Here is a 25,985-nt window from a genome sequence, read left to right as displayed (position 1 = left end):
CAATGGAAGTTCTTTCCTCTCACACTGAAAATATTTGTTCCAACATTTCTGATAATTCAACTTTTTTTTATCATCTGATAATTATATGATTAATAGACAGAATTATTGAGGAGAAAAAACTTTGAAATAAGCTTTTAAATTATCAAGTTGTGGTTGGATACTTAAACGTACATAAATCAGATTGAGATGTCGTAATCCATATGCCGAAGAATTTCATCTTTAGGGCGGGACACATGACGCATCCCGCCGCTGTTTGCATGCATGTCGGAGTTCTTTATGCCGGTATGCATGAAAGAATGCGCAAAGGAAGCTCTCTCGGTAAGAGCTGCTCTTTGTGAATGAGGGACTATGACCCAGAAGTCCCTCTGGTATTCTTCTATGCATGCGCAGAAGGACGTGCGTGCCGCGAGGGGTGCTGGGGGGCTTCTATAGAGTGAAGCCATCAGAAGATGGCGTTACCCACCGCATCCAAGCCCCAGAGTGCATCGCATTCCTCGGCTTGGTGCATATGAGAAACGCGGTGAAACGCACATTTTCGAGGTTTGACCGCATTTCTATCTTTGCTGTATCCCGCCCTTAAAGTCCATGATAATGGAAGATTGGCGGCAGTAATATCAGGGAAAATGCTCATTTATTCCAATTAAACTTTAATTCTGAAAAAATCCCAAATGTATTTACTAATTGGAATAGGATTCCATAGAACCTCGGACGGAATATTGTATGTACTGTACTGTACATGGTGCTACTTTATCTTCTCTATAAGTTGTGCAGAAACCACGGACAGTCGCACAATATCTTATGCTCGGGCTTTTCTTTGTATCTTCTTCAGATTCAGGTGAACGCCATTCACAGAGCGCAGGACTATCTGAGGAATCTTTAATGGTTCTTTGCCTGGTTCTGGACTCAGCGCAAATCTCTGTAATGTCAGAGCGAGGGCGACTTTCAGCTCATTCATGGCAAAGTTCTGTCCGATGCAGTTCCTGGGAAGTAGGATACAAAGGTTACACTTTATACGTTATTTTCCCAAATACACAGCACTTGTCAGCTACACGTTGTGCAGGCGGCCATTTTGTGAGCTGGGCCTATATTAGTAATGCTGTCCTGCTATTGCTTCAGTACTGTCCCATGTTACTAGGGAAACGATGGGCTGTAGTCTCATGTATGTATGTGTGTGAGAGGACCGAGGACAAAATGGCTGCTGCAGCTGTGTGAAGGCAATTAGATACAGCATGTTACAGAACGCGTCACTACTAGGCTGGTGCATTAGGAGACATATCTGTGAGACAATACTTCTGTTGGCTGATTAAAAAAAAAGCTAATTCATGAAAGTATTTCAATTTTAAAATGGGGCCTGATTATGAGATGGCATTATACATTGTATATTATACATTATACATTATATATTGTACATTATACATCTGCCCCAACTGTAGCGCAGCATGGTTGTGCCAAGGCGGAAAGTTACTGGCTCTATTTTGCTTTGCCCTCAGGATCAGGCTCAGGAGTCTTCACAGCTTAAATGATAAAAATATTTATTAATTAGTTCAAAATCTTATTTTGGAGGTGGGTTATCTACTGGTACAGGAGCGACCTTTTATTACTATTATTTTAATATTTTGTATGATTTTTATTTTTCATCACACTATTATGTTTCAATAACATCTTCCTATCAAAACTGTAACACTTTGGTTTCTAGCATTTAAATTTGTATGTAACTAAACACATAGGGGCATATACAATTGGGCGCGAGGTTTAGCAAGGAAAAAACCTTGCGCCAAATTTAGGAATGTATTCAATTAAAAAAATAGTGCTCAGAGCTGAAAACCCCGCGCCGCGTAAATTTAAAAAAAGAAATAAAATTCTTCACCTTCCCGGCCCCCTATCTCTTCTTACTGGAGAGGGGGCTGCTGGGAGGCTCCAGAGGCTGGTGGGAGGGGCAAGGGCTGCTGGGAGATGTAGTTCTCCCAGTGCCCATTCCGGGGGCCACACAGCACACAGACACTAGGGGGGCACACTGGCAGTGGGGGGGTCACACACACACACTCAGTTACAAACACTGACACACACTGACATACTCACCCTGCTGCAGAAGAGCCGGCTCCCGAAGCTGGATGCAGAAGACAGCGCTGCAGAAGGTAAGTTATTAAAGACTAATTAATTAGTCCTAAGGGGGGTGCCACCGGGGTGCCAGAGCAAGTCCCACTGATTTTTCCTAAAATTAATGATTTTAGGAAAAATCATGCTTGCTCTGGAGGTGAAAATTAAAAACACAGCTAATTGAACAGTAAAAACCCACATCGCAGGCGCAGGTTTTCTGCTATTCTCGCACCCAATTGAATATGCCCCTGAGTATTGCTTAGTACAGTATATCCGGAGCCTTGAATTAATGTATTGCACCTAGGATGGCTTTGTAGGATTTGAGGTGGTGTCTTGCTGTACCTCTGCACTGTACTGTACCTCTGCGCTATATCTCTGTGCTGTACTTCTGCCCTATACTGTATCTCTGCGTGGTGCTGTATCTCTGCGCTGTACTGTACCTCTGTGCTGTACTGTACCTCTGCGCTGTATCTCTGTGCTATATCTCTGTGCTGTACCTCAGCGCTGTATTGTATCTCTGCACTGTACCTCTGCGCTGTATCTCTGTGCCGTGCTGTATCTCTGCGCTGTATTGTATCTCTGCACTGTACCTCTGTTCCGTGCTATATCTCTGCGCTGTACCTCTGTGCTGTACTGTATCTCTGCACTGTATCTCTGTGCTGTACCTCTGCACTGTATTGTATCTCTGCGCTGTATCTCTGTGCCGTGCTGTATCTCTGCGCTGTACCTCTGCACTGTATTGTATCTCTGCACTGTACCTCTGTGCTTTATCTCTGTGCCGTGCTGTATCTCTGCGCTGTACCTCTGTGCTGTACTGTATCTCTGCGCTGTACCTCTGTGCTGTACTGTATCTCTGCACTGTATCTCTGTGCTGTACCTCTCCACTGTATTGTATCTCTGCACTGTACCTCTGCACTGTATCTCTGTGCCATTCTGTATCTCTGCGATGTACCTCTGCGCTGTATTGTATCTCTGCACTGTATCTCTGTGCTTTACCTCTGCACTGTATCTCTGTGCTATGCTGTATCTCTGCACTGTATCTCTGTGCCGTGCTGTATCTCTGCGCTGTACTGTGCCTCTGCGTTGTATCTCTGCGCTGTACCTCTGCACTGTATCTCTGTGCTGTACCTCTGCGCTGTATTGTATCTCTGCACTGTACCTCTTTTCTGTATCTCTGTGCTGTACTGTACCTCTGCGTTGTATCTCTGCGCTGTACCTCTGTGCTGTACTGTATCTCTGCACTGTATCTCTGTGCTGTACCTCTGCACTGTATTGTATCTCTGCACTGTACCTCTGCGCTGTATCTCTGTGCCGTGCTGTATCTCTGCGATGTACCTCTGTGCTGTATTGTATCTCTGTGCTGTACCTCTGCACTGTATCTCTGTGCTATGCTGTACCTCTGCACTGTACCTCTGTGCCGTGCTGTACCTCTGCGCTGTATCTCTGTGCTATGCTGTACCTCTACGCTGTACCTCTGTGCCGTATCTCTGCACTGTACATCTGTGCTGTATCTCTGTGCCGTGCTGTATCTCTGCGCTGTACCTCTGCACTGTACCTCTGTGCCGCGCTGTATCTCTGCGCTGTATTGTATCTCTGCACTGTATCTCTGTGCCATGTTGTATCTCTGCGCTGTACCTCTGTGCTCTGTCTCTGTGCTGTATCGTATCTCTGCACTGTACCTCTGCACTGTATCTCTGTGCCGTGCTGTACCTCTGTGCTGTATCGTATCTCTTTACTGTATCTTTGCGCTGTATCTCTGTGCCGTGCTGTATCTCTGCGCTGTACCTCTGCGCTGTACCTCTGCACTGTACCATAACTCTGTGCTGTACCTCTGTGCTGTACCAAACCTCTGCACTGTATCTCTGTGCTGTACCTCTGCGCTGAATCTCTGTGCTGTGCTGTATCTCTGCACTCTATCTCTGTGCTGTACTGTACCTCTGCGCTCTGTCTCTGTGCTGTATCGTATCTCTGCACTGTACCTCTGCGCTGTATCTCTGCACTGTATCTCTGCACTCTATCTCTGTGCTGTACTGTACCTCTGCGCTGTACCTCTGCGCTCTGTCTCTGTACTGTATCGTATCTCTTTACTGTATCTCTGCGCTGTACCATAACTCTGTGCTGTACCTCTGTGCTGTAAAATACCTCTGGACTGTATCTCTGTGCTGTACCTCTGCGCTGTATCTCTGCACTGTATCTCTGTGCTGTACTGTACCTCTGCGTTTTATCTCTGCGCTGTACCTCTGCACTGTACCATAACTCTGTGCTGTACCTCTGTGCTGTACCATACCTCTGCACTGTATCTCTGTGCTGTACCTCTGCGCTGTATCTCTGTGCTGTACCTCTGCGCTGTATCTCTGTGCTGTGCTGTATCTCTGCACTGTATCTCTGTGCTGTACTGTACCTCTGCGCTGTACCTCTGCGCTGTATCTCTGCACTGTACCTCTGTGCTGTATCGTATCTCTTTACTGTATCTCTGCACTGTGCCATACCTCTGCACTGTATCTCTGTGCTGTACCTCTGCGCTGTATCTCTGTGCTATGCTGTACCTCTATACTGTATCTCTGTACTGTACTGTACCTCTGCACTGTATCTCTGTGCTATGCTGTACCTCTGCGCTGTACTGTATCTCTGCACTGTATCTCTGCACTGTACCTCTGCACTGTATCTCTGTGCCATGCTGTACCTCTGCGCTGTATCTCTGTGCCGTGCTGTATCTCTGCGCTGTATCGTATCTCTGCACTGTACCTCTGTGCCGTGCTGTACCTCTGTGCTATACCGCTGTACCTCTGTGCTGTATCGTATCTCTGCGCTCTATCTCTGCACTGTGCTGTACCGCTGCGCTGTACCTCTGCGCTATATTGTATCTCTGCACTGTATCATACCTCTTCGCTGTACCATACCTCTGCGCTGTACCTCTGCGCTGTACCATACCTCTGCGCTGTACCATACCTCTGCACTGTACCATACCTCTGTGCTGTACCATACCTCTGTACCGTACCTCTGCGCTGTACCATACCTCTGCGCTGTACCGTACCTCTGTACCGTACCTCTGTGCTGTACCATACCTCTGTGCTGTACCATACCTCTGTGCTGTACCTCTGTGCTGTATCGCTGTACTGTATCTCTGCGCTGTACCATACCTCTGTGCTGTACCTCTGCGCTGTACCATACCTCTGTGCTGTACTGTATCTCTGCACTGTATCTCTGTGCCGTACCTCTGTGCTGTATCATATCTCTGCACTGTACTGTATCTCTGCGCTGTACCATACCTCTGTGCTATACCACTGCGCTGTTCCATACCTCTGTGCTGTACCTCTGCGCTGTACCATACCACAGTACCATACCTCTGTGCTGTACCTCTGTGCTGTAGCATACCTCTGTGCTGTACATCTGCGCTGTATTGTACCTCTGTGCTGTACCATATCTCTGCGCTGTACCTCTGTGCTGTACCATACCTCTGTGCTGTACCTCTGTGCTGTACCATACCTCTGTGCTGTACCTCTGTGCTGTAGCATACCTCTGTGCTGTACATCTGCGCTGTATTGTACCTCTGTGCTGTACCATATCTCTGCGCTGTACCTCTGTGCTGTACCATACCTCTGTGCTGTACCTCTGTGCTGTACCATACCTCTGTGCTGTACCTCTACGCTGTACCATACCTCTGTGCTGTAACCTCTGCATTGTACCATACCTCTGTGCTGTACCTCTGTGCTGTACTGTACCTCTGCGGGTTTTGTTGCACCATTTGGCTGAATCCCACATAATTTCTATGTGCGGTGTGTGGGGCGCCAATGTCTAGGTCCACTACATGGTACCTGTGATTTACATTGAAGTGCTTGAAGGCTTATTCTTCTAGGTCCTTGGTCTTGTAACCGCTCCAGGGCCGGAATGTAGCAAAGGAAGAAATACAGTCAAACCCCGAAAATGCGGGTATGACCACATTTCTCATATGTACCAAGCCCCAGAATGCAGTGCACTCCAGGGCATGGATGCGGTGGGTAACACCATCTTCCTGACGGTGATACTCTACAAAAGCGTATGGGCTTCTATCAGGAGAGTACGGAGACAGGGATCCGATCAGATCCCTCCCAGCGCCCTCCATGCCGCGTACGTCCTTCTGCGCATGCCCTGAAAGACGTCTGAGGGGCTTATGGGTCATAGACCCAGCAGTCCATCCATCGCAAAAGGCCGCTCCCAAGAGATGCTTAAAGTGTGAACTGGTTGAGATTCACCCATCAATGGCAACAAACATGTTTGCAGTAAAAAATAGGAATTGATTTTAATTTCTGGTTCAAAAATTTGCAGCTCACATTCGTTTACACCTGGTGCGACACTTACCGTACCCTCGCACATGCCGAAGGTGGGACATGGGCTCGTGTCCATGAAGCCCCACCCCCTGATATCTCTTATTTGGGGGCATAACCGCATGTCATGCCCCCTCCTCGTCACTCTGGGGGCATGTCCAGCACTCCGGGAGCTGCTGGGAAGTCCCCAGGATGCTCTGCTATTTTGGTGTCTCCCCCTCAGATGGTGTCACATGGTGCGGCCCACACTCCCTGCACCCTCCCAGTGACACCACTGCACATTGCACTTTGTAATTGAGGATGGCAGCACAGTCTACGGTCACTGATCATATCATGCTTATGGTCTGCATCGGCTGCTGATGTTTTGTATGTTTGAATCTTTTCCAGCTGATAAGGGAAGGAAGCTGTAGGCAGGTCTCTCAGGTAATGGGATAAGGGACCTACTCATCATTACATAATTATCATGATAAATTATGAAAGTTAAATTTCAAATGATAATTATGTTTTCAACTCGCTGCAAGTTCAAAGAAGTGTTCGGAGGCATTCATCGTGCCTCATTCATCGTGCCTCTTTGCCTAAACTATCACTTCTGAAAAACTGCTCTTTTTGTGAAGTCAGTTTCTCGTGATTGTGACACTTTTCTCCTTAGCTATGCTGTCTCCTCGCTCCCACAGCCTCTGCCCTGTGTCTCCCCTCTATCAGCCTGCAGACATTGTCCTGTGTCTTCCCTTTCCCAAAACTTCCCGCCCTGCCTGTTACAGCACCCCCACAGCCACACTTTCTCACAGCCGTCAGTGTCGCTGTATGTTAAAGCTCTCCCCTTGTCTGTCGCCTCGCACATGCCCTCTAACTGCCGGCAGCCAGTGCACTGTCACTCACCACTCTCTCACTTCCCTTCACCCCGCAGCCACCACCGCAGCTGTATATAAACCCTCCAACGGTGCCTGTGCCCTTCCGCGGCCATCCTTCCCCCGCTGGCTACCAGTACCATTCACCTCTCTCACACCAACACCCCATCCCACGTGCCCGCCACTACAGCTGTATGTGAGCTGCAGCAAAAGAGAACCTGCTGGAAACCAGAGCCGCCGAAGCTGAGGAGAGAGACACAGTTGATGGAATCTGAAAAGATCTCACAACTGCAGCAGCTGCCTTGTAAATCTCCACAGGTTACTGTGTAAATGGCAGCGATTGAAGATAATAAAGGACTGTACGCCATCTCAGGGGTGGCATACACTAACACCATCGAGTTCCGAAAAAAATGTACATTTTTCACCTACTTTTCTTAAAAAATAAGTTATGACGAATAGAGACCAATGTGAGTTATACAGTACCTGGATATGGCTAAGAAGGGAAGGAAGGTGTAGGAGTGTCTCACAGGTAATGGAATAAGTGCCTATATAATAACACACATGTTGGAGAGTAGCTGTGTAGAAGGAGTTATACCTGGATCCGGCTGAGAAGGGAAGGAAGGTGTAGGCATGTCTCACAGGTAATGGAATAAGTGCCTATATAATAACACACATGTTGGAGAGTAACTGTGTAGAAGGAGTTATACCTGGATCTGGCTGAGAAGGGAAGGAAGGTGTAGGCGTGTCTCACAGGTAATGGAATAAGTGCCTATATAGTAACACCCATGTTGGAGAGTAGCTGTGTAGAAGGAGTTATACCTGGATCTGGCTGAGAAGGGAAGGAAGGTGTAGGAGTGTCTCACAGGTAATGGAATAAGTGCCTATATAATAACACACATGTTGGAGAGTAGCTGTGTAGAAGGAGTTATACCTGGATCCAGCTGAGAAGGGAAGGAAGGTGTAGGCATGTGTCACAGATAATGGAATAAGTGCCTATATAATAACACATATGTTGGAGAGTAGCTGTGTAGAAGGAGTTATACCTGGATCTGGCTGAGAAGGGAAGGAAGGTGTAGGAGTGTCTCACAGGTAATGGAATAAGTGCCTATATAATAACACATATGTTGGAGAGAAGCTGTGTAGAAGGAGTTATACCTGGATCTGGCTGAGAAGGGAAGGAAGGTGTAGGCATGTCTCACAGGTAATGGAATAAGTGCCTATATAATAACACATATGTTGGAGAGTAGCTGTGTAGAAGGAGTTATACCTGGATCTGGCTGAGAAGGGAAGGAAGGTGTAGGAGTGTCTCACAGGTAATGGAATAAGTGCCTATATAATAACACATATGTTGGAGAGTAGCTGTGTAGAAGGAGTTATACCTGGATCTGGCTGAGAAGGGAAGGAAGCTGTAGGTGTGTCTCATAGGTAATGGAATAAGTGCCTATATAATAACACATATGTTGGAGAGTAGCTGTGTAGAAGGAGTTATACCTGGATCCGGCTGAGAAGGGAAGGAAGGTGTAGGAGTGTCTCACAGGTAATGGAATAAGTGCCTATATAATAACACATATGTTGAAGAGTAGATGTGTAGAAGGAGTTATACCTGGATCTGGCTGAGAAGGGAAGGAAGGTATAGGAGTGTCTCACAGGTGATGGAATAAGTGCCTATATAATAACACATATGTTGGAGAGAAGCTGTGTAGAAGGAGTTATACCTGGATCCGGCTGGGAAGGGAAGGAAGGTGTAGGCGTGTGTCACAGGTAATGGAATAAGTGCCTATATAATAACACATATGTTGGAGAGTAGCTGTGTAGAAGGAGTTATACCTGGATCCAGCTGAGAAGGGAAGGAAGGTGTAGGCGTGTCTCACAGGTGATGGAATAAGTGCCTACATAATAACACATATGTAAAGAGTAGATGTGTAGAAGGAGTTATACCTGGATCTGGCTGAGAAGGGAAGGAAGGTGTAGGAGTGTCTCACAGGTGATGGAATAAGTGCCTATATAATAACACATATGTTGGAGAGAAGCTGTGTAGAAGGAGTTATACCTGGATCCGGCTGGGAAGGGAAGGAAGGTGTAGGCGTGTGTCACAGGTAATGGAATAAGTGCCTATATAATAACACATATGTAGGAGAGTAGCTGTGTAGAAGGAGTTATACCTGGATCTGGCTGAGAAGGGAAGGAAGGTGTAGGAGTGTCTCACAGGTAATGGAATAAGTGCCTATATAATAACATATATGTTGGAGAGTAGCTGTGTAGAAGGAGTTATACCTGGATCTGGCTGAGAAGGGAAGGAAGGTGTAGGCATGTCTCACAGGTAATGGAATAAGTGCCTATATAATAACATATATGTTGTAGAGTAGCTGTGTAGAAGGAGTTATACCTGGATCCGGCTGAGAAGGGAAGGAAGCTGTAGGCATGTCTCACAGGTAATGGAATAAGTGCCTATATAATAACACATATGTTGGAGAGTAGCTGTGTAGAAGGAGTTATACCTGGATCTGGCTGAGAAGGAAGGAAGGTATAGGCATGTTTCACAGGTAATGGAATAAGTACCTATATAATAACACATATGTTGGAGAGTAGCTGTGTAGAAGGAGTTATACCTGGATCCGGCTGAGAAGGGAAGGAAGGTGTAGGCGTGTGTCACAGGTAATGGAATAAGTGCCTATATAATAACACATATGTAGGAGAGTAGCTGTGTAGAAGGAGTTATACCTGGATCCGGCTGAGAAGGGAAGGAAGCTGTAGGCGTGTCTCACAGGTAATGGAATAAGTGCCTATATAATAACACATATGTTGGAGAGTAGCTGTGTAGAAGGAGTTATACCTGGATCTGGCTGAGAAGGGAAGGAAGGTGTAGGCATGTCTCACAGGTAATGGAATAAGTGCCTATATAATAACACATATATTGGAGAGTAGCTGTGTAGAAGGAGTTATACCTGGATCCAGCTGAGAAGGGAAGGAAGGTGTAGGAGTGTCTCACAGGTAATGGAATAAGTGCCTATATAATAACACATATGTTGGAGAGTAGCTGTGTAGAAGGAGTTATACCTGGATCTGGCTGAGAAGGGAAGGAAGGTGTAGGAGTGTCTCACAGGTAATGGAATAAGTGCCTATATAATAACACACATGTTGGAGAGTAGCTGTGTAGAAGGAGTTATACCTGGATCTGGCTGAGAAGGGAAGGAAGGTGTAGGAGTGTCTCACAGGTAATGGAATAAGTGCCTATATAGTAACACCCATGTTGGAGAGTAGCTGTGTAGAAGGAGTTATACCTGGATCTGGCTGAGAAGGGAAGGAAGGTGTAGGAGTGTCTCACAGGTAATGGAATAAGTGCCTATATAATAACACATATGTTGGAGAGTAGCTGTGTAGAAGGAGTTATACCTGGATCTGGCTGAGAAGGGAAGGAAGGTGTAGGTGTGTCTCACAGGTAATGGAATAAGTGCCTATATAATAACACACATGTTGGAGAGTAGCTGTGTAGAAGGAGTTATAACTGGATCTGGCTGAGAAGGGAAGGAAGGTGTAGGCATGTGTCACAGGTAATGGAATAAGTGCCTATATAATAACACATATGTTGGAGAGAAGCTGTGTAGAAGGAGTTATACCTGGATCTGGCTGAGAAGGGAAGGAAGGTGTAGGTGTGTCTCACAGGTGATGGAATAAGTGCCTTTATAATAACACACATGTTGGAGAGTAGCTGTGTAGAAGGAGTTATACCTGGATCCGGCTGAGAAGGGAAGGAAGGTGTAGGCATGTGTCACAGATAATGGAATAAGTGCCTATATAATAACACATATGTTGGAGAGTAGCTGTGTAGAAGGAGTTATACCTGGATCCGGCTGAGAAGGGAAGGAAGGTGTAGGAGTGTCTCACAGGTAATGGAATAAGTGCCTATATAATAACACATATGTTGAAGAGTAGATGTGTAGAAGGAGTTATACCTGGATCTGGCTGAGAAGGGAAGGAAGGTATAGGAGTGTCTCACAGGTGATGGAATAAGTGCCTATATAATAACACATATGTTGGAGAGAAGCTGTGTAGAAGGAGTTATACCTGGATCCGGCTGGGAAGGGAAGGAAGGTGTAGGCGTGTGTCACAGGTAATGGAATAAGTGCCTATATAATAACACATATGTTGGAGAGTAGCTGTGTAGAAGGAGTTATACCTGGATCCAGCTGAGAAGGGAAGGAAGGTGTAGGCGTGTCTCACAGGTGATGGAATAAGTGCCTACATAATAACACATATGTAAAGAGTAGATGTGTAGAAGGAGTTATACCTGGATCTGGCTGAGAAGGGAAGGAAGGTATAGGAGTGTCTCACAGGTGATGGAATAAGTGCCTATATAATAACACATATGTTGGAGAGAAGCTGTGTAGAAGGAGTTATACCTGGATCCGGCTGGGAAGGGAAGGAAGGTGTAGGCGTGTGTCACAGGTAATGGAATAAGTGCCTATATAATAACACATATGTTGGAGAGGAGCTGTGTAGAAGGAGTTATACCTGGATCCAGCTGAGAAGGGAAGGAAGGTGTAGGCGTGTCTCACAGGTGATGGAATAAGTGCCTACATAATAACACATATGTAAAGAGTAGATGTGTAGAAGGAGTTATACCTGGATCTGGCTGAGAAGGGAAGGAAGGTGTAGGAGTGTCTCACAGGTGATGGAATAAGTGCCTATATAATAACACATATGTTGGAGAGAAGCTGTGTAGAAGGAGTTATACCTGGATCCGGCTGGGAAGGGAAGGAAGGTGTAGGCGTGTGTCACAGGTAATGGAATAAGTGCCTATATAATAACACATATGTAGGAGAGTAGCTGTGTAGAAGGAGTTATACCTGGATCTGGCTGAGAAGGGAAGGAAGGTGTAGGAGTGTCTCACAGGTAATGGAATAAGTGCCTATATAATAACATATATGTTGGAGAGTAGCTGTGTAGAAGGAGTTATACCTGGATCTGGCTGAGAAGGGAAGGAAGGTGTAGGCATGTCTCACAGGTAATGGAATAAGTGCCTATATAATAACATATATGTTGTAGAGTAGCTGTGTAGAAGGAGTTATACCTGGATCCGGCTGAGAAGGGAAGGAAGCTGTAGGCATGTCTCACAGGTAATGGAATAAGTGCCTATATAATAACACATATGTTGGAGAGTAGCTGTGTAGAAGGAGTTATACCTGGATCTGGCTGAGAAGGAAGGAAGGTATAGGCATGTTTCACAGGTAATGGAATAAGTACCTATATAATAACACATATGTTGGAGAGTAGCTGTGTAGAAGGAGTTATACCTGGATCCGGCTGAGAAGGGAAGGAAGGTGTAGGCGTGTGTCACAGGTAATGGAATAAGTGCCTATATAATAACACATATGTAGGAGAGTAGCTGTGTAGAAGGAGTTATACCTGGATCCGGCTGAGAAGGGAAGGAAGCTGTAGGCGTGTCTCACAGGTAATGGAATAAGTGCCTATATAATAACACATATGTTGGAGAGTAGCTGTGTAGAAGGAGTTATACCTGGATCTGGCTGAGAAGGGAAGGAAGGTGTAGGCATGTCTCACAGGTAATGGAATAAGTGCCTATATAATAACACATATATTGGAGAGTAGCTGTGTAGAAGGAGTTATACCTGGATCCAGCTGAGAAGGGAAGGAAGGTGTAGGAGTGTCTCACAGGTAATGGAATAAGTGCCTATATAATAACACATATGTTGGAGAGTAGCTGTGTAGAAGGAGTTATACCTGGATCTGGCTGAGAAGGGAAGGAAGGTGTAGGAGTGTCTCACAGGTAATGGAATAAGTGCCTATATAATAACACACATGTTGGAGAGTAGCTGTGTAGAAGGAGTTATACCTGGATCTGGCTGAGAAGGGAAGGAAGGTGTAGGAGTGTCTCACAGGTAATGGAATAAGTGCCTATATAGTAACACCCATGTTGGAGAGTAGCTGTGTAGAAGGAGTTATACCTGGATCTGGCTGAGAAGGGAAGGAAGGTGTAGGAGTGTCTCACAGGTAATGGAATAAGTGCCTATATAATAACACATATGTTGGAGAGTAGCTGTGTAGAAGGAGTTATACCTGGATCTGGCTGAGAAGGGAAGGAAGGTGTAGGTGTGTCTCACAGGTAATGGAATAAGTGCCTATATAATAACACACATGTTGGAGAGTAGCTGTGTAGAAGGAGTTATACCTGGATCTGGCTGAGAAGGGAAGGAAGGTGTAGGCATGTGTCACAGGTAATGGAATAAGTGCCTATATAATAACACATATGTTGGAGAGAAGCTGTGTAGAAGGAGTTATACCTGGATCTGGCTGAGAAGGGAAGGAAGGTGTAGGTGTGTCTCACAGGTGATGGAATAAGTGCCTTTATAATAACACACATGTTGGAGAGTAGCTGTGTAGAAGGAGTTATACCTGGATCCGGCTGAGAAGGGAAGGAAGGTGTAGGCATGTGTCACAGATAATGGAATAAGTGCCTATATAATAACACATATGTTGGAGAGTAGCTGTGTAGAAGGAGTTATACCTGGATCCGGCTGAGAAGGGAAGGAAGGTGTAGGAGTGTCTCACAGGTAATGGAATAAGTGCCTATATAATAACACATATGTTGAAGAGTAGATGTGTAGAAGGAGTTATACCTGGATCTGGCTGAGAAGGGAAGGAAGGTATAGGAGTGTCTCACAGGTGATGGAATAAGTGCCTATATAATAACACATATGTTGGAGAGAAGCTGTGTAGAAGGAGTTATACCTGGATCCGGCTGGGAAGGGAAGGAAGGTGTAGGCGTGTGTCACAGGTAATGGAATAAGTGCCTATATAATAACACATATGTTGGAGAGTAGCTGTGTAGAAGGAGTTATACCTGGATCCAGCTGAGAAGGGAAGGAAGGTGTAGGCGTGTCTCACAGGTGATGGAATAAGTGCCTACATAATAACACATATGTAAAGAGTAGATGTGTAGAAGGAGTTATACCTGGATCTGGCTGAGAAGGGAAGGAAGGTGTAGGAGTGTCTCACAGGTGATGGAATAAGTGCCTATATAATAACACATATGTTGGAGAGAAGCTGTGTAGAAGGAGTTATACCTGGATCCGGCTGGGAAGGGAAGGAAGGTGTAGGCGTGTGTCACAGGTAATGGAATAAGTGCCTATATAATAACACATATGTAGGAGAGTAGCTGTGTAGAAGGAGTTATACCTGGATCTGGCTGAGAAGGGAAGGAAGGTGTAGGAGTGTCTCACAGGTAATGGAATAAGTGCCTATATAATAACACACATGTTGGAGAGTAGCTGTGTAGAAGGAGTTATACCTGGATCTGGCTGAGAAGGGAAGGAAGGTGTAGGCATGTCTCACAGGTAATGGAATAAGTGCCTATATAATAACATATATGTTGGAGAGTAGCTGTGTAGAAGGAGTTATACCTGGATCTGGCTGAGAAGGGAAGGAAGGTGTAGGCATGTCTCACAGGTAATGGAATAAGTGCCTATATAATAACATATATGTTGTAGAGTAGCTGTGTAGAAGGAGTTATACCTGGATCCGGCTGAGAAGGGAAGGAAGCTGTAGGCATGTCTCACAGGTAATGGAATAAGTGCCTATATAATAACACATATGTTGGAGAGTAGCTGTGTAGAAGGAGTTATACCTGGATCTGGCTGAGAAGGGAAGGAAGGTATAGGCATGTTTCACAGGTAATGGAATAAGTACCTATATAATAACACATATGTTGGAGAGTAGCTGTGTAGAAGGAGTTATACCTGGATCCGGCTGAGAAGGGAAGGAAGGTGTAGGCGTGTGTCACAGGTAATGGAATAAGTGCCTATATAATAACACATATGTAGGAGAGTAGCTGTGTAGAAGGAGTTATACCTGGATCCGGCTGAGAAGGGAAGGAAGCTGTAGGCGTGTCTCACAGGTAATGGAATAAGTGCCTATATAATAACACATATGTTGGAGAGTAGCTGTGTAGAAGGAGTTATACCTGGATCTGGCTGAGAAGGGAAGGAAGGTGTAGGCATGTCTCACAGGTAATGGAATAAGTGCCTATATAATAACACATATATTGGAGAGTAGCTGTGTAGAAGGAGTTATACCTGGATCCAGCTGAGAAGGGAAGGAAGGTGTAGGAGTGTCTCACAGGTAATGGAATAAGTGCCTATATAATAACACATATGTTGGAGAGTAGCTGTGTAGAAGGAGTTATACCTGGATCTGGCTGAGAAGGGAAGGAAGGTGTAGGAGTGTCTCACAGGTAATGGAATAAGTGCCTATATAATAACACACATGTTGGAGAGTAGCTGTGTAGAAGGAGTTATACCTGGATCTGGCTGAGAAGGGAAGGAAGGTGTAGGAGTGTCTCACAGGTAATGGAATAAGTGCCTATATAGTAACACCCATGTTGGAGAGTAGCTGTGTAGAAGGAGTTATACCTGGATCTGGCTGAGAAGGGAAGGAAGGTGTAGGAGTGTCTCACAGGTAATGGAATAAGTGCCTATATAATAACACATATGTTGGAGAGTAGCTGTGTAGAAGGAGTTATACCTGGATCTGGCTGAGAAGGGAAGGAAGGTGTAGGTGTGTCTCACAGGTAATGGAATAAGTGCCTATATAATAACACACATGTTGGAGAGTAGCTGTGTAGAAGGAGTTATACCTGGATCTGGCTGAGAAGGGAAGGAAGGTGTAGGCATGTGTCACAGGTAATGGAATAAGTGCCTATATAATAACACATATGTTGGAGAGAAGCTGTGTAGAAGGAGTTATACCTGGATCTGGCTGAGAAGGGAAGGAAGGTGTAGGTGTGTCTCACAGGTGATGGAATAAGTGCCTTTATAATAACACACATGTTGGAGAGTAGCTGTGTAGAAGGAGTTATACCTGGATCCGGCTGAGAAGGGAAGGAAGGTGTAGGCATGTGTCACAGATAATGGAATAAGTGCCTATATAATAACACATATGTTGGAGAGTAGCTGTGTAGAAGGAGTTATACCTGGATCCGGCTGAGAAGGGAAGGAAGGTGTAGGAGTGTCTCACAGGTAATGGAATAAGTGCCTATATAATAACACATATGTTGAAGAGTAGATGTGTAGAAGGAGTTATACCTGGATCTGGCTGAGAAGGGAAGGAAGGTGTAGGCATGTCTCACAGGTAATGGAATAAGTGCCTATATAATAACACATATGTTGGAGAGTAGCTGTGTAGAAGGAGTTATACCTGGATCTGGCTGAGAAGGGAAGGAAGGTGTAGGAGTGTCTCACAGGTAATGGAATAAGTGCCTATATAATAACACATATGTTGGAGAGTAGCTGTGTAGAAGGAGTTATACCTGGATCTGGCTGAGAAGGGAAGGAAGCTGTAGGTGTGTCTCATAGGTAATGGAATAAGTGCCTATATAATAACACATATTTTGGAGAGTAACTGTGTAGAAGGAGTTATACCTGGATCCGGCTGAGAAGGGAAGGAAAGTGTAGGAGTGTCTCACAGATAATAGAATAAGTGCCTATATAATAACACATATGTTGAAGAGTAGATGTGTAGAAGGAGTTATACCTGGATCTGGCTGAGAAGGGAAGGAAGGTATAGGAGTGTCTCACAGGTGATGGAATAAGTGCCTATATAATAACACATATGTTGAAGAGTAGATGTGTAGAAGGAGTTATACCTGGATCTGGCTGAGAAGGGAAGGAAGGTGTAGGAGTGTCTCACAGGTGATGGAATAAGTGCCTATATAATAACACATATGTTGGAGAGAAGCTGTGTAGAAGGAGTTATACCTGGATCCGGCTGGGAAGGGAAGGAAGGTGTAGGCGTGTGTCACAGGTAATGGAATAAGTGCCTATATAATAACACATATGTTGGAGAGTAGCTGTGTAGAAGGAGTTATACCTGGATCCAGCTGAGAAGGGAAGGAAGGTGTAGGCGTGTCTCACAGGTGATGGAATAAGTGCCTATATAATAACACATATGTTGGAGAGAAGCTGTGTAGAAGGAGTTATACCTGGATCCGGCTGGGAAGGAAAGGAAGGTGTAGGCGTGTGTCACAGGTAATGGAATAAGTGCCTATATAATAACACATATGTTGGAGAGTAGCTGTGTAGAAGGAGTTATACCTGGATCCAGCTGAGAAGGGAAGGAAGGTGTAGGCGTGTCTCACAGGTGATGGAATAAGTGCCTACATAATAACACATATGTTGAAGAGTAGATGTGTAGAAGGAGTTATACCTGGATCTGGCTGAGAAGGGAAGGAAGGTGTAGGAGTGTCTCACAGGTGATGGAATAAGTGCCTATATAATAACACATATGTTGGAGAGAAGCTGTGTAGAAGGAGTTATACCTGGATCCGGCTGGGAAGGGAAGGAAGGTGTAGGCGTGTGTCACAGGTAATGGAATAAGTGCCTATATAATAACACATATGTTGGAGAGTAGCTGTGTAGAAGGAGTTATACCTGGATCCAGCTGAGAAGGGAAGGAAGGTGTAGGCGTGTCTCACAGGTGATGGAATAAGTGCCTATATAATAACACATATGTTGGAGAGTAGCTGTGTAGAAGGAGTTATACCTGGATCTGGCTGAGAAGGGAAGGAAGGTGTAGGCATGTCTCACAGGTAATAGAATAAGTGCCTATATAATAACACACATGTTGGAGAGTAGCTGTGTAGAAGGAGTTATACCTGGATCCGGCTGAGAAGGGAACGAAGCTGTAGGCGTGTCTCTTGGATTTATTCTCAGGTGAAAATCTCAGTGGGTCAAAATCCTGAAAATAACACATGAATTACAGAAATGACCTCTGGCGTCTTTACTGCGTATGCGAGTGGCCGCGACCCCATAGGATTGCATGGTGCGATCGCAGTGCACCAAAGAGTACGCAGCTGTGGGTATCCACATCGTTTTTAGCACGATCGGCAAGGTTGTAAGAGTACACATCTGTACACCAATTTAGTCTCTGTGAATAATCACCTGCCAATTTTCTTTCCCGTACACTTTTACCAGCATTATAGAGATTATTGTATAATACACAGAGAGGAGCAGAGCCAGACAGAGGATGGGATGACCAGGGAGGAAGGATGGAGGAAGGATGGGGTCTCTATTTATGTTATTTCTTCTGAGCTAGGATGCAGAAAGTCTGTGTAGGGGAAGTAACATGGAGGAGGAGCAGGGTCTTCTCTAACGGGCAGGATGAGGCTCAGCCTATTGTACAAACATCCTGACACAGATCATTGGGCTGGGACCAGACCGCACCCATGGCGCATAGTCTGGGAACCAATCATATTCATTTTACAGTGTGTTTAAAAGCAACATCTTTCCAGAATTGAAAGTAGGAGCATTTGGTAACACGATAGCGCGATGGAATGTAAGTAAAACGCCAATTGCTATGTTATAACTAGTAACAATGATTTCATGTGTTATCTCGTTATAAATACAGATGAGATACAGCTATCTTCCCTGTGCCACAAGTAGCGTTACACATAACTCACAAGCGCCGTATAGCGACTCTATAGTGCTGAGCGGCTTTTGGTGCAGCTTTTCCACTTGAAATGTGGTTTATTCGCACAGCGATGAAATAGGACGCACAAGCAGCTTCTACCGATTAAAAGGATATGTGGCATACCTACTGTATGTTCTGTGTGCGACGGCGGGGGAATCTGCATGAGAAATGCTACGTTACAGTGTCACAGCCAGTCACACCCGCAGTCACACACAGAACATAGGCATGCAGATACAGCCACAGTCACATACACAGAACATAGGCATGCAGATACAGCCGCAGTCACACACACAGAATATAGGCATGCAGATACACCCGCAGTCACACACACAGAATATAGGCATGCAGATACACCCGCAGTCACATACACAGAAAATAGGCATGCAGATACACCCGCAGTCACATACACAGAATATAGGCATGCAGATACACCCGCAGTCACATACACAGAATATAGGCATGCAGATACACCCGCAGTCACACACACAGAATATAGGCATGCAGATACACCCGCAGTCACATACACAGAATATAGGCATGCAGATACACCCGCAGTCACATACACAGAATATAGGCATGCAGATACACCCGCAGTCACATACACAGAATATAGGCATGCAGATACAGCCGCAGTCACACACACAGAATATAGGCATGCAGATACACCCGCAGTCACACACAGAATATAGGCATGCAGATACACCCGCAGTCACACACACAGTCACACACACAGTCACACACACAGAATATAGGCATGCAGATACAGCCGCAGTCACACACACAGAATATAGGCATGCATATACACCAGCATTCACACACACACAGAATATAGGCACGCAGATACACCCGCAGTCACACACACAGTCACACACACAGTCACACACACAGAATATAGGCATGCAGATACAGCCGCAGTCACACACACAGAATATAGGCATGCATATACACCCGCAGTCACACACACACAGAATATAGGAACGCAGATACACCCGCAGTCACACACACAGTCACACACACAGTCACACACACAGAATATAGGCATGCAGATACAGCCGCAGTCACACACACAGAATATAGGCATGCAGATACACCCGCAGTCACACACACAGAATATACGCATGCAGATACACCCGCAGTCACACACACAGAATATAGGCATGCAGATACACCCGCAGTCACACACACAGACTATAGGCATGCAGATACACCCACAGTCACACACACAGAACAGGCATGCAGATACACCCGCAGTCACACACACAGAATATAGGCATGCAGATACACCCACAGTCACACACACAGAACAGGCATGCAGATACACCCGCAGTCACACACACAGAATATAGGCATGCAGATACACCCGCAGTCACACACACAGAATATAGGCATGCAGATACACCCGCAGTCACACACACAGAATATAGGCATGCAGATACACCCGCAGTCACAATCACAGAATATAGGCATGCAGATACACCCGCAGTCACACACAGAATATAGGCATGCAGATACAGCCGCAGTCACACACAGAACATAGGCATGCAGATACAGCCGCAGTCACACACACAGAATATAGGCATGCAGATACACCCACAGTCACACACACAGAACAGGCATGCAGATACACCCACAGTCACACACACAGAACATAGGCATGCAGATACACCCACAGTCACACACACAGAACATAGGCATGCAGATACAGCCGCAGTCACACACACAGAATATAGGCATGCAGATACACCCACAGTCACACACACAGAACAGGCATGCAGATACACCCACAGTCACACACACAGAACATAGGCATGCAGATACACCCACAGTCACACACACAGAATATAGGCGTGCAGATACACCCACAGTCACACACACAGAATATAGGCATGCAGATACACCCGCAGTCACACACACAGAATATAGGCATGCAGATACACCCGCAGTCACACACACACAGAATATAGGCATGCAGATACACCCGCAGTCACACACAGAATATAGGCATGCAGATACAGCCGCAGTCACACACACAGAATATAGGCATACAGATACACCCGCAGTCACACACACAGAATATAGGCATGCAGATACACCCACAGTCACACACACAGAATATAGGCATGCAGATACACCCGCAGTCACACACACAGAATATAGGCATGCAGATACACCCGCAGTCACACACACAGAATATAGGCATGCAGATACACCCGCAGTCACACACACACAGAATATAGGCATGCAGATACACCCGCAGTCACACACACAGAATATAGGCATGCAGTAACACCCGCAGTCACACACACAGAATATAGGCATGCAGATACACCCGCAGTCACACACACAGAATATAGGCATGCAGATACACCCGCAGTCACACACAGAATATAGGCATGCAGATACATCCGCAGTCACACACACAGAATACAGGCATGCAGATACACCCGCAGTCACACACACAGAATATAGGCATGCAGATACATTCGCAGTCACACACAGAATATAGGCATGCAGATACATCCGCAGTCACACACACAGAATATAGGCATGCAGATAGAGCCGCAGTCACACACACAGAACATAGACATGCAGATACACCCGCAGTCACACACAGAATATAGGCATGCAGATACACCCGCTGTCACACACACAGAATATAGGCATGCAGATACACCCGCAGTCACACACACAGAATATACGCATGCAGATACACCCGCAGTCACACACACAGAATATAGGCATGCAGATACACCCGCAGTCACACACAGAATATAGGCATGCAGATACACCCGCAGTCACACACACAGAACATTGGCATGCAGATACACCCGCAGTCACACACACAGAATATAGCATGCAGATACACCCGCAGTCACACACACAGAATATAGGCATGCAGATACACTGCAGTCACACACACAGAATATAGGCATGCAGATACACCCGCAGTCTCACACAGAATATAGGCATGCAGGTACACCCGCAGTCACACACAGAATATAGGCATGCAGATACAACCACAGTCACACTCACAGAATATAGGCATGCAGATAGAGCCGCAGTCACACACACAGAACATAGACATGCAGATACACCCGCAGTCACACACAGAATATAGGCATGCAGATACACCCGCAGTCACACACAGAATATAGGCATGCAGATACACCCGCAGTCACACACCAAATATAAGCATGCAGATACACCCGAATTCACACACACAGAATATAGGCATGCAGATACACCCGCAGTCACACACCGAATATAAGCATGCAGATACACCCGAATTCACACACACCGAATATAAGCATGCAGATACACCCGAATTCACACACACAGAATATAGGCTAGCTGTATGAGGACACATTTGTAAACTGCATATTACATTGAATCGCAGATGCTATTCGGCCTTGTGTACAAACTAAAGTTGGAGCTGTCTGAATGGACATAGATTGTGTTAGAATACATTAGGTTTAGTGGTTTCTGCAGTTGGAAGAGCCATACAGTATTTGGGCTACAAAACATGACAATCAGACACATTGTACATGGCCGACACTTTCTGTCACAGTATTTTATGACCAATCCCTAGGTGACTCTTCACTAGAAACAAATTAGATAAATACATGTACAGTACAGTATGATATATGTATTATTACATGTCTATTTGTATAGACCGTGAGCTCTGACGTTATAACAAATATACAGTATATATATATGGGTGCTTCTTAGAATGAACTGTAGATCAGTATTAGGGGTTTATGTCTGCACCCCTCTAAAGGGTGGCTAATTGAGTATTTCCGTGTAATCAGCCTGAATGGTGCCCGGAGAACAGGTGTATATTTACCAAACCGAAGCGGAAGCAGGAATAAGGTTTTATGATGCGAGTGTATCACAGTGACTCTTCCAACTGACCATTCTAATCAGGGTAATTATTATAGGATTAAAATTACATTTTTATTAGATTCTAGTTTCTATTTCCCCAATACTAAAAATATAATAATAAAAAGAAGTGATTAAATGCAATGTAGCTGTGAAATAAAGATGAAAATGTGTTAGTCTCTTATCTCATATATGGGCAGCATGGATGGTGTAAAGGTCAGCATTACTACCTCACAATACTGTAGTGTGGAGTTTGTATGTTCTCCATGTGCTTGCGTGGGTTTCCTCCAGGTGCTAGAGTTTCCTCCCACAATCCAAAAATTTACTGGTAGGTTAATTGAATCCCCACAGAGCCGCAGGGGGCACATTGCTGGACAAGTCCCATATGGGACCTATAGTATGTTCCAGCGCAGCTCCTGATTGGATGGATGCAAGGACCCTCACTGAGCAGACATTTCCTGTACAATCTGCCTATATACGGTCGCTCGTTCACCAGCGATGACTGGCGCCTCTATGGAGGTGACAGAGGACCCCCAGTGTACTGTCTCCATGCTACCTGGGGATGAGCGGATCCATAATCTATTATTCTAGTGTCACAAAAAGTGGTCGATCTTATATATTTTAATAAGTGAATGATGCAAAGTGAGCAATGCAACAAATGTGTCACAGGTGTAATTGTCCCCGAAGTGCCAAATGTAAGAAACACCAGTAATGCCTGAAATAAACCCATTACCTCTGGATCGTGCCACGTGCTGGGATGTCTATTGATGCAGTAAATGTTCAGGGAAACCACTGCACCTGCCATAGAGAGACAGAAAAGGGATTCACAACACAGCTGGACGCAGCGCACAGTTCCTGCAATGATGGACAGATACCGTGATCACTGCTCTGCTGCTGACTGACATGTAACGTGATCACTGCTCTGCTGCTGACTGACATGTAATGTGATCACTGCTCTGCAGCTGTCTGACATGTAACGTGATCACTGCTCTGCTGCTGACTGACATGTAACGTAATCACTGCTCTGCTGCTGACTGACATGTAACGTGATCACTGCTCTGCGGCTGTCTGACATTTAACGTGATCACTGCTCTGCTGCTGACTGACATGTAACGTAATCACTGCTCTGCTGCTGACTGACATGTAACGTGATCACTGTTCTGCGGCTGTCTGACATGTAACCCTGATCTCTGCTCTGCGGCTGTCTGACATGTAACGTGATCACTGCTCAGCGGCTTTCTGACAAGTAACGTGATAACTGCTCAGCGGCTGTCTGACATGTAACCCTGATCACTGCTCAGCGGCTGTCTGACATGTAACCCTGATCACTGCTCAGCGGCTGTCTGACATGTAATGTGATCACTGCTCAGCGGCTGTCTGACATGTAACCCTGATCACTGCTCAGCGGCTGTCTGACATGTAACGTGATCACTGCTCAGCGGCTGTCTGACATGTAATGTGATCACTGCTCAGCGGCTGTCTGACATGTAACCCTGATCACTGCTCAGCGGCTGTCTGACATGTAACCCTGATCACTGCTCAGCGGCTGTCTGACATGTAACGTGATCACTGCTCAGCGGCTGTCTGACATGTAATGTGATCACTGCTCAGCGGCTGTCTGACATGTAACCCTGATCACTGCTCAGCGGCTGTCTGACATGTAACCCTGATCACTGCTCAGCGGCTGTCTGACATGTAACCCTGATCACTGCTCAGCGGCTGTCTGACAAGTATCGTGATCACTGCTCAGCGGCTGTCTGACATGTAATGTGATCACTGCTCAGCGGCTGTCTGACATGTAATGTGATCACTGCCCAGCGGCTGTCTGACATGTAACCCTGATCACTGCTCAGCGGCTGTCTGACAAGTATCGTGATCACTGCTCAGCGGCTGTCTGACATGTAATGTGATCACTGCTCAGCGGCTGTCTGACATGTAATGTGATCACTGCTCAGCGGCTGTCTGACATGTAATGTGATCACTGCTCAGCGGCTGTCTGACATGTAACCCTGATCACTGCTCAGCGGCTGTCTGACAAGTAACATGATCACTGCTCAGCGGCTGTCTGACATGTAATGTGATCACTGCTCAGCGGCTGTCTGACATGTAATGTGATCACTGCTCAGCGGCTGTCTGACATGTAATGTGATCACTGCTCAGCGGCTGTCTGACATGTAATGTGATCACTGCTCAGCGGCTGTCTGACATGTAATGTGATCACTGCTCAGCGGCTGTCTGACATGTAACCCTGATCACTGCTCTGCGGCTGTCTGACATGTAACCGTGATCACTGCTCTGCAGCTGTCTGACATGTAAACACAATAGAGATTACATACACAAAGATCCGTGTTCCCAATATCTAATATTAGGCCCAAAATTAACAAAGAAAAGGAAACCTTGTTTGTGCTATTAATAGGGTTATTTCACCCCCTATATATAATAACTCTGAACTGATAGAATTGTATGTCAAAGTTTGTATCCACAGAATAAAGTTACATGTTTCACTGTGAAAAGAAGTCCCTATAACCGCCCACTTGTCGGCCATGTGGTAATATTGTGTCTGAGCTAGAAAAGTTCTGCAAGGAAAAGTGGGAAAAGATCTTAGAGCAGGGACTCTGAGCCGGCCTGGGGACGTCTGCGAGAGGACGTTACACTTGGGGGTAAATTTACAAAGACTCAGGATTGGTCGAGATGAGAATCTCGGGTGAGTGTAGGCATGTTTTTCAACTCGCAAATTTACTAGAGATTCTCTCTTCTCACTAGTAAGACTCATGTGAGATGGAAAACTCAGATCAACTCACCATCGGGACAACTCGAACGTACTTTTCATGAAAAAGATGCAACTCGCAAATTTACCAAGAATCGGGATGACAAGCTCAGGTGAGGTTGGAGCAAACTCTCTGCCAAATTGAAGTTTCATACTCTCCACCTCCTGAGCTGGTCTCCGTATCATCCAGGAGGGTCTATGCATAAAAATAAACCAGCACTAGATCCATATACTTACCATTAGCGGTGAATGTGTGTGACCACATACACCGCTAACCGTCTCCCGAATGATCAGTCAGAACTGTCAAGAGCCGCCAGCCAATCAGCGGACGCTAACTGTAGAGCGGATGCTGATTGGCTCCTCATTCACTGACCAGCCCACGTGGGAACCATCAGGAGCCGGAGCCAATCAGCGGCCGTTCTATAGTTAGCAGCCGTTCATTGGCTGGTGGCTCCTGACAGTTTTCACTGATCAGTCGGGAGCCGGTTAGCGGTGTACTGTATGTGGTCACACACATTCACCACTTATGGTAAGTATATGGATCTGGTGCCGGTTTGTTTTTTTGCAAAGACCCCCTGGATGCTGCGGAGACCAGCGCGAGGATGG

General features: G+C 45.7%; 1 protein-coding gene across 1 annotated transcript in view; it reads right to left on the bottom strand.

The window, feature by feature from the left end:
* Nucleotides 1-669: 669 nt before the first annotated feature.
* Nucleotides 670-25,985, bottom strand: part of LOC148474691 (cytochrome P450 4B1-like) — a 211,998-nt gene continuing 186,682 nt past the window's right edge. Inside the window, exons 10-12 of the mRNA XM_088458236.1 lie at nt 23,346-23,410; nt 17,919-18,001; nt 670-980 (exon numbers count right to left, since the gene is read on the bottom strand). Coding sequence (XP_088314362.1) covers nt 797-980; nt 17,919-18,001; nt 23,346-23,410 — 332 coding nt within the window. The 3' untranslated portion in view covers nt 670-796. The remainder of the gene's footprint in view (nt 981-17,918; nt 18,002-23,345; nt 23,411-25,985) is intronic.

This window comes from Taudactylus pleione, unplaced genomic scaffold (assembly GCF_031769625.1).
Source record: "Taudactylus pleione unplaced genomic scaffold, aTauple2 ptg000819l, whole genome shotgun sequence".
Lineage (NCBI taxonomy): Eukaryota > Metazoa > Chordata > Amphibia > Anura > Myobatrachidae > Taudactylus > Taudactylus pleione.
Note: the sequence above shows the minus strand (reverse complement) of the source record. Positions and strands in the feature narration are given on the sequence as shown.